The sequence below is a fragment of the Acinonyx jubatus genome, chromosome A1 (genome assembly GCF_027475565.1).
Source record: "Acinonyx jubatus isolate Ajub_Pintada_27869175 chromosome A1, VMU_Ajub_asm_v1.0, whole genome shotgun sequence".
NCBI classification, from domain to species: domain Eukaryota; kingdom Metazoa; phylum Chordata; class Mammalia; order Carnivora; family Felidae; genus Acinonyx; species Acinonyx jubatus.
The window spans coordinates 174,135,067-174,150,323 of NC_069380.1; the positions used below are offsets into that span (position 1 = coordinate 174,135,067).

A 15,257-nucleotide genomic window follows, 5' to 3' on the forward strand; every position below is an offset into this window, starting at 1 on the left:
TGCAATGTTTGCAACTACTCAGGGAAATGGCGTGATCCCCATTTCACAGATGGGGAAGAAGAGGCTCAGAGAGGGACTGGCCTGTTCAAGGTCACACAACTACCAAATAGGCGAGGGTGATGAGAATCCGGTCAGGAAGGCTGCAAAGGGCCTGCTTTTTTCTGTTAGACCACCGCACTTTACCCGCAACCTGAAGGCTCCTCTCAGTCCCCGCCTTCACGCGTGAATGGCTTTTTCTCAGTTAAGTTTTATCAAATGTCCTGAAGTAAGGGGACCCCATCAATGAAGTTTAGGAAGTAAGCTGTGTGGCTGTAAAAATAAGTACAGTTTCTAAAAGGGAGCTCGCTCCATTCTGCTATTCCTTTTACGTCTCAGAATCTGCCTTCAAAAAGCAAGCACCAGGAACTTCTGCTGCAACCGAGATATCTGTGTTCAGACCCAGTTGGAGCAATCTGTCCCTGGTACACAACCTTCTGGAAGAGCTAGCTCTGCTCAAACGTCTGGAAGGATCTGAACCAAAGTTTTTGTCCCCCACCCACACACATTTCCAGCCCTCAATAACTGAGCTGCTAATGTGGATTCTGTTCCGTTCCTCAGATAATGGGAACTTGTGCTATGGGCATGGACCAAGGCGCGCACCCCTCCATTGGTTTGCTCATTGTTTGACACCTATTTATCACCTGCCTGCACTGTCCCAGGTCTGGAGACCAGAGATGACGAAGGCCCCGCCCTGCCTTCCTGGAGCTCATGGTCCGGGTAAGAGAGATACTTCAAGGGAAGTCTGAGTAGGCGAGATTCAGACCGAGCTACAAAGCTGGTCTCTTCCCAACTCATATTGCCTTAGTGGGTAAAACCTCCTCAGTTTTAAGTTTGTCTCTTCTCAGTTGTTTTTACTGTCTCCCTCCCCCCCTACACCCGAGTATCTAATGCCTTTTGTCTATGGCAAATCCTCATAGGCGTCCCAACAGATGAGTGACAGGTAATCAGATTTGGGCAGGAAAATTTGCAAGTCACCAGCCAACCAGTCTCAGATGGACAGTTTACATGTGGGTGGTGTTGTTGTTTTAATGATTTGTGTGCATGACTGTGATTTTATCACTCATGCTCACGACGTCGCCTTGTTTCCTGCTATCACATTTCTTCCTGATTCCCAGTATGGAGTCACTGTATCAAAAGATCCTGGTGTCCTATCAAGGGCTTCATGGTTTCTGGGGACTCTGTTCCTGGGACATCCTGAAGAGCCTTTGTTTTGGAAGGCAGAGGCTCCCAAGCTAGTGGCAGTGGTGGGGGTGGGGTGGGCGATGTGGCAGAAACAGGCTCTGGAGTCAGGTCCCAGCTTTGCCATTTACTGGCTGTGCCCTGGCACGGTTTCTTTAACTCTCTGGGCCTCAGTTAATTCGTACATAAAACAAGAATGATCTCTACCTTGGAGGGCTGCCGGGAAAGTTGAAGGAGATAATTATAGAATTACCCAGTAACGGTAGATGCTTAATAAGTGTAGCTATAGGATCCCTTCTTCAAGCAGCCGTCCCTCGTATATTTCGGAGTATCGACATCCAGGCTAGGCCCTGTGCTGGATGCAGGGGACACTGAGGGGAAACAGACTTGGGGCTCATCATAATCAGGCCCGGCAAGTACAAAGTACAATCTAAAGTTTGGGGAATTATTTCGCTGGCAAGGAGCACCTTGAGGCCAGGGATTACGTCGAATGCAGCTACTGAATTGCCATTACCCACTGGTCATTCTTGGTGGGCAAAAACTGTCATGGCCAAACTGATCCAAGCTGATACTTTTTGACTTCTGGCTGTTCCTCCCTGACAGAATAAAACACACAGGGAAAGCGACGTGACACTTCTGAAGTCATCCAATCCGTCACCACAGCCCACTTGAAGGCAATCCCAAAAAAGGGGCTTCGGCAAGTGGCAGGGGCAGGGGACAAATGTGCGTGTGTGGGAGGGGGCGCTTTGAAGGGGATCACTTGCATGTTGTTAAAAAACATCTGTTTATTCCGTTAGTGGTGACATTTTCTGGAATGGCACAAAGTGGAAGTCTGAGCAAGGTGCCCTGGGTGCCCAGAGAGAGAAGCCCCAGGCAGCCTGATGGGGACTTCCAGGAGGAAGGACCCTCCTCTGTTCGGGCTCAGGATGTCCAGCTCCTTTCCAGACCGTGAGACCCTGGAGGAGCGACCTCGGATAAGCCAGGGACTTGATAGGTACAGATGCATCGGGGAGGCCCCACCCGCCCCTCCCCGCCCCACCCACACCCCCTTGAACTACACCCCACCTCATTCCAGCCCACCCACAGCTGCCCCTGCAGCCCTGCAGCCGCCACATGACGACATCCTGGCCTCTGGCCTAAGCCCTCTCTTAAGCAGCCCCTGTGAGGAGCTATTTGCAGAGGCCCCCATTTGGGGCTTGGGGGCTTGGCACACAAGTGTTTGATTTTAAAAAGAGAGAAAGAGAAGTCACAGCAGGTGCCTCCACTTCCATCCTGGCCCCACCCCACCCTGCTAGGGCTCCCGGGGGTCTTTGTGCTGTGTGTGTCTGCCTGTGAGCGTCATCCTCACATCTGCCGCCTCGTGACAAGGGGCTTTGAAGCTCCACAATGACGCCATCTGCCAGGGACAGCCGGTTGGCTCACTTGGGGCTGACCCCATGGTTGCCGGGACGACCATGATGGTGGTGCGGGGCCACCAGGCTAACGATATCAGGAAGTCCCCTGCAGCATGGTCCGTGCTCCGGCGGAGGCGGATGGGACAGAGGTGGAAGAGACGCTGACGGCCAAAGGCAGGAGGAGAAGGCAATGGGGTCATGGAGGTGTCTGGCCTCTGAGTCAGATGGATGGGCTTTTCCCCTGTGACTTCTTGGGACCTCCAGCTCTTAGAAGTCCACCCGCGTCAAAAGAGGCCACACGGCCTTCACAAAACATGCTAAGCGGAGCGCCTCTGCACATACTACTCCCTGTGCTAAGACCCTCTCTCCTTCACCCACCAGTCTAGAAAATGTCTCTGCATCCTTCATCCCTGGGTTTCCTTCCCCAAATTTTCCGAACAGAAGGGAGTCTTTGCTACCACAGTGCCCGGTGCATAGCTTCAGTGGAGCCCCTGCTGGGTGGGCTTCCGTTTTCTGCGTGCCCGCCCCTCTTCCCCACCAGCCGGGAGCAGCTTGAGGGCAGGGATGAAGTCAAATTCGGCTTTCGCCATTGCCGGGCACAGGGACTGGCGTGTGGTCAATGCTGGCGAAAGTTTAGCAAATAAATGAAGTCGCTTAGTTTCTCAGCCACCTGCCAAGGGGTTTTCACACTTGGAGCCTCAGCCATCTGGCATGTAGGAGCAAATAAGAAGGGGACATGAAGATCCTTCTAGACCCTACAGTAAGACATGGGCACAGGGGTTTCTCTGCCACTGTCAATGCCGTAGCCCCAGGGCCTCAGAGGAGCAGACCACACACATCTGCACAAACGTACCTACCTGTGTTGTAGTTTCTTACTCTGGGTATGCAGTTAAGAGCACTGGGGTAAAAGGAACAACTTGGGGTCCTACCCTGCGGGGCTTTGGGTAAAACCGCTTGCTCACAAGTTCCCGGGCTTTGGGGTCAAAGGGTTTGCGCCTGACCCCGCCAGCAGCTGGCCCAATCTACCTTCGTACCGGATAGTGCATGCAGGACCCCTAGCTGTGCATCCCCCCAGTCTCTATTGTGCTAGTCTGATAGGACCAAGTTGGGTCTGGTATTTTGAATCAAATTCCTCCAGTTTCTAGGGAACTTGGGCACCTTTTCATGGCCAGTATGGTCTCTTCTATGAATGCTCAAGTCCTCACCCATTTTTCTTCATGGTCGCTTAACTTTTTCTTACTGGTTTGTAGGAATTCTTTATATATAAATTCTGAAGATTACTCCTGTCTCGTATGTGTGACGAATACCTTTTTCCAATCTGTGTTGAGTGTCTTAGCTTTCTGTTAGGTGCCCTCTGCTGATTGAAAGTTTTGTGTTTTATGGAGTCCGAGAATGTTGTGAGGCTCCTAAAAGCACTAGGGTTCTGACACCCTTTGTACCCACATGGCATTCTAGAAGGCAAAAAGCTTCCATTTGATGATCTCCTTTGAGCCCCATGAGGCCTGGGAGGCAGGGAGAGCAGGAACTGTTATTCCTTTTTAATGGATTATAAGACAGAGACGTTGTTGTGGACATTGGACCTTTTTGCCTCTTAGTATCCACCCCTCTGTTTTCTAGTAACTGACCCCTGATTTTTCTCTTGGGGAGTCCCATCCCCTCATAATGTTTGTCTTCTTCATCTGGCTGGGGTCAGCGGGCTGGAAGTCCTTTCATTCTTTAGGCCACAAGGCTGGCATGGGAATGAAGCAGGGCCAGTGACAGCACTACCTTATCCAGGACTCAGGTCGAATTACTGAGAAAGAGGCACTTTCTATGAGTGAATTCTATTTGAAAATGAAGCCGGTACGGAGGAAAGCAGGATTTTAAAAAAAGCCTATTCTAGACAATATTTGTGCCTGGATACAGCCATGCCTGAGGCTTACTTACCCCTCAAGCCAGCTGGACGTGGGGCTGTCTTTTCTGTAACAGAGTCCTGACTAATACAAACCTAGTGGGAGCCAGAAATGAAAGATCCGGGACTAAGACCCCTGATCTTCAATCATTATTAAAAGTATAAAGAGGTACAAGGGGAGAAGGGCCTCTTAGTCTCAGTCTCCAAATCTGTGAGGTAGGGATAATCACCCCATCTCTCCCACCTCCGCTGCCTCTGGCTTACCAAACATCTCCGGGCCACCTGGCTGAAGCAGGATGCTGCGAGCCTGCTTTTCTGCCCCCAAGGACACTTTGAATGGAAGGCCAGGAAACAGTATACTTAATAGAAATACTCAGTATCAAAGAAAAATGACATCGGCCTGAAGCTGCTTCACAGAAAACTGGACTTGATGGAGACAACGGCAAGAAAGAAAAGAAAAGAGAGAGGGTGAGAGAGAAAGAAAGGGAGGAAGGAAGAGAGAAAATAAAGAGAAGAGAATGCAAGCAGGAAAGAAAGAAAAAACTTGACAATATCAGCAGTTATAGTTGGAAAATAGACATGGGAAAAAAATGAGTTAAACCTTTGCTGTAAATTCTCCACAGAAAAGGATAAACCCTGCTAAACCCATAAGAAAAATAAAAAAACTGGAGAAAATCACAAACATCTAATTGACCCATATAAAAACCTGCTTAACAAACTAAATAGACTTAGTGATAAACCTCTTTGGAAAATATTTTCTGGATGACATGATTCTGATAACATTTCTAAACATCCTGGGGATCACAACCTCCTGTGTACAGCCTAGGATCCTAGCCCTGCAGGCTGCATCCCGTTCTTTGAGAACCAGGAGTGCTGCCGAGAGAAGGAGCCCACGGCAGGCGCCCCACCTACTCACCGTGGTGATGAACCTGTACAGAGGTTGCCGTCTCTCTGTGTATTTGACCGTGATGGGGCTAAGGTCATAGCGGAACCAAATGGCGGGAATGATGCGGCCTGTGTGGCTGTAGGCTACGTACTCCTGGGGTGAAGGAAGAGAGAACGGGGATGTGAGAATCAGATGTATGAGCCATGTCTCATGGTGGGTGGGGGTTGGAAGGCAGAGGGTCCCCCGCCAACCCCTAAGAATGGGCTTTCTTCTCTCCCTCTTGCCTGGAGCCAGACTCTACCCGTTCGTCTCACCCCTTTTCCTAGAGGCTCTGCTCTCAGTGCCTGGATGGGCAACATTCCTGGGGACATTTTCAACCCTTTTGGCTGCTTGGAAATTGACTGGATGACCTATGGAAGCTGCACCAGAATCAGAGAGCAGAGATGTAAAAGAACAGGTGTGATTTGGGCTCCATCTGAGTAAAGGCCTACTTCCCCCTTTAACTCCTGGGTATGCAAAACCCATTCATTTACTCACTGATTATTATTTTTTTTAGGTTTATTTATTTTGAGATAGAGAACAAATGTGAGTGGGGAGGGGCAGAGAGAGAGGGAGACAGAAAATCCTAAACAGGCTCCGTGCTGTCAGTGCAGAGCCCCACACGGGGCTCGATCCCACGAACTGTGAGATTATGACCTGAGCCCAAATCGAGACTCAGATGCCCAGCTGACTGAGTCACCCAGGCACGCCTACTCATTGACTGTTTACTGAGCACCTCTCCCATGTGCTGGCACCCCTGCTGGCTGCTGGGGACTCTAAGGGTGGTAAGCCCTGCCCCATCCCCAGAGCGGGTTGTCGGGGGAGGTAGGTGTCACAATCTGGAAAGGATGCTGATGTAAAAGAGTATCTCTAATACTGTCACATTACGCACGCAGTGATACAGAGACATGGAGTGCTACAGGGCCAGGAACAAATGACCAATTCTCCCCAGGGTTTGTGGAAGGCTTAGTGAAGAGGGGGCATTCTAGGTCACACAGGACATCCTTGTGTGTGTGTGTGTGTGTGTGTGTGTGTGTAAGAGATATGAGCATAAAGGCCATGTAGGGAGTGGGCTTCTTCAAAGAAGGAACACAAACTGCAAAGAGAGAGGGACCCTAAGACAAGGCTTCCTGAGACGGCACCTGGCTGGGTAGGATTAGAAGGCGGCTAGGAGCTGAACTGATGTGTGTCCCCTCTGATCTGGGCATTTGCTGGACACTTCTGGGCTACTCTCATTCGTCTACAATAACTGTAGACTGGACTCGACCACAGGGGAACCCCCAATCCCAAATGCTAGGCCCCAAGCTCTGAAGCTTCTCCAGGGATGATCCAAGACCACCCCTCCTCTTCCCCCCCACCCCCGCCCACTGATGGATTGCCATCGGCTCTGACAGGCACGGCCCTGTTTGTTCCCAGAGCAGGCTGGGGCCAAGGCCACAGAGAGAGCTGAGCAAGCTGTCCTGGCTGCTGGGTCTTTGCCAAAGCCTCGGGGGAAGGAGCCTTGGACAAAACAAGAGGAGCTTTCTCCAGGGAGAGCTGATGGGGCAGGGTGACTGTCTGGGTCAAAGCCCAGAGATGAGGGATAGAGGAAAATAATGAAAAGTAGCAGCAGTAGGTACCATTTACCCAAAGCCTCCTTTGTGGACAAAGCAGTTTTCAAGACATTGCCTCATTTGATGGCAATCTTATCAGGTGCACCATCCTCATTTCACAAATGAGTAAACAGAGGCATAGAGCAGTTGTGTGACTTGTCCCAGGCCATACAACTAGCAAGTGACTGAGCCGGGTCTGAACCAGCAGTCTGCTCCAGCCCCACCTCTTCTGCTCAGACTGTGTCCACATTCTCCCAGCCACTGGATGTTGTCAGCACTTGACAGTTACAATGAGATGCCCTTCAAGAAACAGTGAGTGAAAGAAAGAGAACTCGCTTTGGAAAGTTACACCAGAACATCAGCACAGGGACCCCAGGTCGCCTGGGAGAGAGCAGCTCTCAGACCAACAGACTCAAGGGCCCCTGTTCAGACTGAGTAGGTGATGGGATCAAGATGCCAGGCTCTGGAGCCAAAGGAGAACCTTGTTCTAGTCCCCACTTGGCCACTTTGTAGCTCTATAACTACATCTCAGTGCCTCAGTGGCCAAATCTGTAAAATGGGGACAAACGGAGCTGTCACGGTGACTGAAAATGATGGTGGAGGTAGAGAGCTTAGCGTCATAGCTGACCCATAGCTAGTGCTCAGTAAATGGTAGCTACTACTCTATTATTATTAACTGGGCTAAACAATGCATCACCTATAAGGGGTTTAGCAGCCCTGGAACAGAAGAAAAAGGAGAGTCCTGGTGATAAAGGGATCCACCGGGGGTGCCTCAACTAACATGTTTCAAGCATTCATGTTCATTGGCAGGGTCAACTCTGGGGAGGCCAGAGGCTGTCTCAGCTTGAAACAACTGTCAGTCACCCTATTCTGCTGGCTCTGACCATGCTCTGCTGCCCACCAAGGCCTACCTGCTTCTCCATGACTTTGAGTGCTGGCGTCCTAGGACGTTCCTGTTAACCGATGGCCAACTGGTATGATTCAAGGTCCTTGTGATCCTGGATAAAGTGCTTGTACCCTGAGAACCAGAGCATCTGTCGTGTGTTGACCTATCAGGATCCTGAGTCTAAAGGACTGGGGCCAGATGCAAGGCTCTTTCTCAACAGATCACATCCTATGTCCTGGTTAGATTTCCTCCCTTTGACTCTGAGACTGGCCTCTCATCTTTACCCAGGGGCAGAGCCTGGCCAGAGCAGCCACAGGAAAGGCCCCCAGATAGAACCCAGCGGGAATTCGCTCAGACACTTGTCGCCTCTGCTTTTGGCCAGCAGAGGGTGCAGTTGCACGCAGCTGGGCCCACCAACTGAGTACCTTGTTGGCCACGGTGTACTGGTAAGAGTACCGTTGCTTGCCGCTCTTGTCCTCGTAAACCGTGGGCACGATCTTCAAGATGTAGTCGTGGGAGGCGAGAGCTGCAGGAAGGACACAGCAGGATGAGGCAGGGGGACAGGCACTGACCAGCCGGCAGCTCTTTCTATGCCAATTCAATTCTAAACCTGCTTGGCATTGCTGGGAGGCTGTTTCCAAATTTTCATTGCCAAACAGCCCTTCTTCGTTTCCCCCGCTCTGGACACCAGGAATTGAGACTCCATCTATCAGGATCTTTACTCCTGCATTGTGTATGATATTAAAATTCTGGAAACAACCCAAATGTCCATCAGCAGGGCAACCGTGGAAAGGTGGGTGCTGCGAGAAGCCACGCCCCAAGAGGTATGGTTACACAAAAAGAACTAAGTTGCAGAATGGAGTGGATAACCTGTTTCCATGTACTGGGGGGCAGGGAAAACTCACTCTCCATGCAGGAAGGTATAGAATTTTCTAGAAAGACACCCAAGAAACTATTAGCAATTTTAGTCCCTGGGGAAGCAGGCAGGATTTGATAAAGATCACATTTCATTGTGCACCCCCTGGTCCTGTTTGAATATTGTTGCTTTTGAAGCAATAAAAGTTTCAAAAAGAAAGAGCCCACAAACCAGAAAAACAGTATTTATGAAGAATCCATTTCTTTCCCCATTTTCAGTGAACGGAAGATCAGTTCTCCCTCCGCCTGGCCCTGTCATATTCCACCCTGACCCACCACTGCTGGATGCGGGGAGGCTGCAGAGGGCAGGGACTGTGCCTTACTCATCTCTTGTCCCGGAACCCTGCACAGGGCCTGGCTCAGAGCGCACAGCGTCAAGTGCTTACTAAATGAATGAACGGATGGAGGGATGGCTGGCCGGCCAGAGGAATGAATGGAGAACAGATGAATCAGCTTCTGATAAGCATGAGGTAACCGGAATCAAACACGAGGCGGATAGAATGCTGGCCCAAAGCTGCCAAATGTCACCCAGGAAAGGTGTGAATTCCCTTGCACCTTCTGGGAGGTTCCGAGAAGCCCAAAGACCCTTCTGTGGTTGCCTTCTACAGTCTCAGGTCAGGGATCATGGATATAAAAGCGCATGGGAATTTAGCCTTGAGTTTTCGAATCCTGGTCTACTGGCTGAATCAGTTCTGAGTCCTTGGACTTCCTTGCTGTAAGAGGGTAGGGGGTGTAGATGACAGCCATGGCCTCTTCCTGCTAATACTGCATCTTGGTGAGAAAAGGGTAGTGCTTCCTGAATTGTCTTGAGACCTGAGCCCTCTGAAAACCTCAGAAAAGCCCTGCAGCTTCAGGTCTGAGCCCATGAAGATCCCAATACCCCACTTTCTCAAACCTGCTGTGGTCCTCGGGTATCAGGAGCAGTAGAGTTACCCAGGATTTAAAAGGCAGACCCCTGGGCCTCACCCCTGGAGATCCCTGCTCAGTGGTTCTGGAGTGGGGCTCAGAATCTGCATCTGAGATACAGTGCTCCAGATGCCCAACACCCCAGGTTAAAAACTTGAGGGAAGGAAAGAGTGAACGCCTTATGAAAAATCACACTCGTGGAAGTTCTGTTACAATTTGTACAAAATACAGAGGATCCTAAAAAGAAAAACTAAAACCGCCCACAAATCCGCCATCCACAGAAAACCATGGGTTCACGTTCTTGTGTATAAACTGCTAGACTTATACATATATTCATGTCTTCCTAAAATTCGATCATACCGTACCTTTTTTCTAAGTACTAAACACCACAGATACCATTTTAGGCCCAAGACACAGAAGGTAAGCTCTGTAAGTGTTTCTTTTATTTGCTGCAAAATCCTCTAGCACAGGGCCTGGCACATAGTACGTCCTCAATAAACGTTTGCTGCCTGAAAGCCAGCAGAGGTCTGACACATCATGGTCAGTGGCTGCACGCAACTCCCAGCGCAGCCCCGTAAATGTACTCAACCGACCCCCCCGACCCCATGGCTAGACACTGACGCTGTTCCTCATTTGCACTCTTGTAAACAATGACCTAATGAACATTATTTTCCTAAATCTGTGCACACTCTCTTAATTATTTCCTTAGCTTACTCTCCTATGAGTAGAAATGATGACTCAAAGGCAATGACCATATTTAGGGCCTTTGATAGCCTTTGCCAAATGCCCACTAGAGACACCGCACCTAATTCCACCCACATGGATTCCTCGTCAGTGGACCCCCTCCAAGGGGCTGCTGGCTCCCACCTGATCCTGTCAGGCCCACATACCCTTTCGCTCCCTCCCAACAGCTTATTATGGAAAAATTCAAACACAGAAAAAATGGGGAATCATATTATGAGCCCCACATACCTTATTCCCCAGGTTCGGCAATTAACAACACACGGCCGATTTTGCTTCATCCCTACCCTACTGTTCCCCCCCCACACCCCATTTTATTTTGAAGAAAATCCCAGACATCACATCAATTCATCCACAGATATTTTAGTTATGTCTCCATAAAAGATAAAGACTCTTGGGGCACCTGGGTGGCTCAGTCGGTTAAGTGTCTGGCTTCGGCTCAGGTCATGATCTCGTGGTACACGAGTTCGAGCCCCGCGTCGGGCTCTGTGCTAACAGCTCGGAGCCTGGAGCCTGCTTTCGATTCTGTGTCTCCCTCTCTCTCTGACCCTCCCCCCATTCATGCTCTGTCTCTCTCTGCCTCAAAAATAAATAAACATTAAAAAAATTAAAAAAAAAAAAAAAGATAAAGACTCTTAAAAAACAAAACACAACAACCACAATGTCATCATCATGGCTAAAACATCGACAATCACTCCTCAGGAGGAAAACAGGTCACTCCAAGTGGGGGTTACTTTAGACAAGATGCTCAGGGAGGGCCTCTCGGAGGTGGTGGCTTTTGAGCGGAGACCTATATGACAGCCCTCAGTGGGAAGGTCTGGGAGCAGAGAGGGCAGGCAGCAAAGGCAAAGCCCTGGCAGGGACACCAAGCTAGAGGGCCGAGGGAAGGAAAAGCCAGCCCTACCCCTGGCTGCCTGTTGTCTGATCTAATGCATTTTCCTTCCCACGGAAGCCAGCCCGGGATGGCTTTCGTCACTAGCCCTGGGGCAGGCAGGGTTTTCTGCGCATACGCTCTGGTTCCTTTCCTCGCTCGGTTCTATTTCAATATCAGGCCGCCGAGGGCTCCATGCTAACTGCAAGTGCACGTGGATGGCCGCCTTGGGATGGCGCGCTGCCCTTACCCAGAACTGCAACGACTACACCACCACCCGAAGGATCATCACCCTCACTTACAATCAGACATTTGCGTGAAAAGAAGAAGGCACTGCTCACACTCATATGCTGCAGGAGGCGGCACGGAACGGGCGCGCACCCAGGGGGAAAGCAACGGGATAATGTAAAGAAAGCAAAGACCGCAAATATCACAGACATTACCGGAATGGTAAAAAACTAGAAAAAACTAGACAGACATTTTCCACGAGAAGACAATGCCTTAATAGAGCACAGCAGAGCTGCTAGATGGGCGACCATGCCTCTGTCACCACTGGAAAAACTGTACAAAAATTGTGGTTAACGTAACAACGTCAAGTACAAAAATCAGAAGGTAAACTGCTGTCTACTTGCTTTGAAAAAATGACCTCCGCTGATGGACAAGGGTTCACGGGGACACGGAGAAATGAAAAGTGTGATTTGTTGTGGCGGGGCGGGGGGGGGGGGGGGGGGAAGGGTAGGTCATGGACAGCTGTTTTCTTTTGTGTGAATTTCTGACTATCAGAGAGAACAGTGTATTTTAAGAAACAATGAGAAAAGCCTTATGGGTAAAAAAAAAGTGACCTCAGGTGAGGAAATAAGTCAAGGTAACCTGTCTTGCAGGATCCAGTGGATGAATGCATTTAAGCAGACGCACCACCTGGACCCATTCTGTGCGTGCATCCGTGGCCCTAGGTGTGTGCATGTGTGCATGTGTAGGTGTGTAAACATTCATTAGATGAGGCCACAGACAGCTGTGTACATACGTGTGTCAGCGTGTAAAGACATGGAGCCCTCTTTACTTAGGGCCAAGATGCCAGAATGCTGAGGGGGTAGACAGCTCAGGGAGGGGGCACTGGTGGGTGGGAGGGGCTCAACCAGGAGGACAGTATGGGGTTGGGGGGCGGCCCAGGTGGTCAGACCTGACTGGGCCATCCACATCCCTGTTCTCACAGTGCCACTGGAACCAAAATAAATCCTGGCTCTGCCATGACTCCCTGTGGGATCTTAGGTGATTATATTGCCTAAGAACAATCATGTGGCATGAGAACAATAATGATGATAATAGCTGGTATTCACTGAGCACTTATGATGTTGCCTAGGGCTGTCACATACTTTCCCCAGGGGGCACAGGTCCCCTTCTCTGTAAGACGGGGCTGGTTCCACCTTCCTCACAGGCCAGCTGTGGGAACGAACGAAGCATTAACAGCTCTGCTCATGGTGAGTGCTTGATAAATAAATGTTCCCTTCTTCTCCCCCTTTCCCCGCCCCCAGTGGGGATATGGGATACATACGGTTGGAGGTGAGTCTGTCTGCTCCCCCGAGAGCGTTGAAAGCTCCATGGACATTCTGGACCTGTGGAGAAGCACAGTGAGGGGGCTGACCTCAGAATGCCACCACTTCCAGGTATAGCCCTGGCCGTGAGGGGACGGCCAGGTGCGACCTGGTTTAGGGACCTTACCCAGCATGGTCTGTCTCGTAGAGAAGCTGTGGGGAGCAAGAGAGAGACACGGGACGGGTCTGGCACCTGGCAGGCACTAGCTTGCTTCCCATCTTGGGTACCTCTAATGTGCCATTCTGTCCTGTGTACTTCTAGCCATCTCATTTAATGCCCCTAATGATGTACTGTTGACCCCATTTTACAGAAGAGCAGACCAAGGCTTGGAGAAGCACTGAAACTTGTCCAGCATCACACGGCTGATAACTGGCTGAGCCAAACTCCAAATTCAGGTATCTGACCTCAAGCCTGAGCTCTTCCATCAAGGCACTCAGGAAATACAAGTACAGGTGAGTCTAGGTCCCAGCACACGCCTCCTGAGATCCTCTACGGCTCACAGTTCTCTGAGGACCCAGGGCTGCTGGCCTCACTGTATCTGCTACAGAGAACATATAGCAGTTGTGGGGCTGAAGGCCACATACTACCTATTCTCTGATGATGAGGGGAAACCATGTCAGCCATAGGAAAGTCTAAAGCAGGGCAAGGCATGGGGCACATGGGGCATGCCACCATGGGCATGGTTAACAGGAGTTGCCAACGTAGACACGCTGGAGGGCTTCTTGGAGGCAGTGACACTGACACCCAGGAAAGTGGGAAGTTAATCAGGCAAGCAGCATGTGTGAAGGCATGAGCCTGGAGACTGAGGAATAAACAGAGGCCTGTGTGGCCCCAGAGGAAGGAGGTAAGAAGCAGGAAGTAGGGAGGTCAGAGAGGAGGTGAGAACAGGCTCCTGCAGAGAGGGCCACTTCAGGAACAGTGGGGAGTAGCTGGGTGGCCTGATCTTTGATCCTGGTCTCAGGTGGCTGACGTCTATCAAGCACTTAACAGAGCTGCATACCCTTAACAAGTCCAAAGAAAAGGAAAATCTGTCCAGTGCTGCCTTAGGGAATGACAATCTGACGACTTGGTTTCTAACCCAAGAAGATGGTGGTTATGGACACGAGAGCGAGAATGTTCCCTCCCACAGTCACGTGTCATGGTTTTATCTCACATTCATTTGTATGATCATTTGATTAACTTCTGTTTTCCCCTCTAGACTGTAGGTTCCACAAGAGCAGGGACCGTGCTTGTCCTCAGCAACGTGCACAAGGCACATCATGTGCCTAATAGGTGCTCAAGAAATATTTGTCGCGTGGATGATGGATAATGGATGGGTAGATGGAGCCTCAGTTGTTTTGGGTTTTTTCCACTTAAAGAAAATCCTATTTCCACCATAACCATGACCAAGAAGAAGGCTGTTACTGCCCTGCTCTGTCCACAGCACACAACAACACAAGACTGCCCCCTCTCCTACCCATCTGTCCCCTTCCTTTCTCCCTGCTACCCAGCCTCAGTCCGCGCCCTGGCTCCCCTGGCCCTGGCTGCAGCCCTTCCGTCACCTCCACTCTGGCCTCACGGCCATCCTCCACACAGCAGGCGGGTGCTCTAACACACCAACCTGCCCGAATCTAGTAAAACTCAGCTCTCTGCTCCCATCCCAGGACACTTCCGCACCCTCTCTGCCAACTCCGAGGAGCGCTCACTTCCCAGGCTTCATTACAGAACACCATTCTGATGATGTGGACACCTGCTGATTCATTTTTTCTAAAATAACCTTGCGGCTCTTTTATATGAAAATGACCAACTGGGCGTGTCATAGAGTGGGAGATGTGGGAGATGCCCCTTTGCCCATGAGACTTCCCTGTGAGCCTGGCCAAATCCTCACTCTCAGGGCTTGACTTACATGTCACCTGAGAGGTCACCTCCCTGACCTCCCAGGCTGGGAGGTACCCTGTCCCTGCTCCCATATCACTGCCCAGAATCCTCTGCCTCTCTTGTCCTTAGTCCTCCTTGTCCTATATCATCATGTTTATTTGTTTGATCTTTTCTTCTTTTGAGAGCAAGAACCCTGTATTGTTTACCCATCATGTAGCCCCAGGGCCTGGCACAGAGCAGAAATTTCAAGAGGGTCTGACGGATCCATGACTATATGGGGCACGGTGACAGAAGACCTGGGGCCAGACATATCTGGTTTCTTAGAAGCTGTGTGGCCTTGGGCAAGCTACTGAATCCCTCTGACCCAGTTTTCTCATCAGGAAAAATAAATGCCATCCAGTATCCTTGAGGGGAGTTTTTGTGAGGATTCAACAAGATGTCATCTGTAATGTTGCTCTCTAGGTAAGA

General features: G+C 50.4%; 1 protein-coding gene across 3 annotated transcripts in view; it reads right to left on the minus strand.

Moving 5' to 3' along the window:
- Nucleotides 1-15,257, minus strand: part of ERGIC1 (endoplasmic reticulum-golgi intermediate compartment 1) — a 102,013-nt gene that overhangs the window by 7,440 nt on the left and 79,316 nt on the right. For 2 of the 3 annotated variants that reach the window (XM_053226468.1, XM_027034588.2), the window contains 3 exons: nucleotides 12,892-12,952; nucleotides 8,332-8,432; nucleotides 5,420-5,542 (listed from right to left, as the gene is read on the minus strand). In XM_053226468.1, the coding sequence (XP_053082443.1) occupies nucleotides 5,420-5,542; nucleotides 8,332-8,432; nucleotides 12,892-12,952 (285 nt within the window). Of the gene's footprint in view, nucleotides 1-4,538; nucleotides 4,600-5,419; nucleotides 5,543-8,331; nucleotides 8,433-12,891; nucleotides 12,953-15,257 lie in introns of all 3 variants that reach the window. The other variant, XM_053226469.1, reaches the window with a different exon arrangement.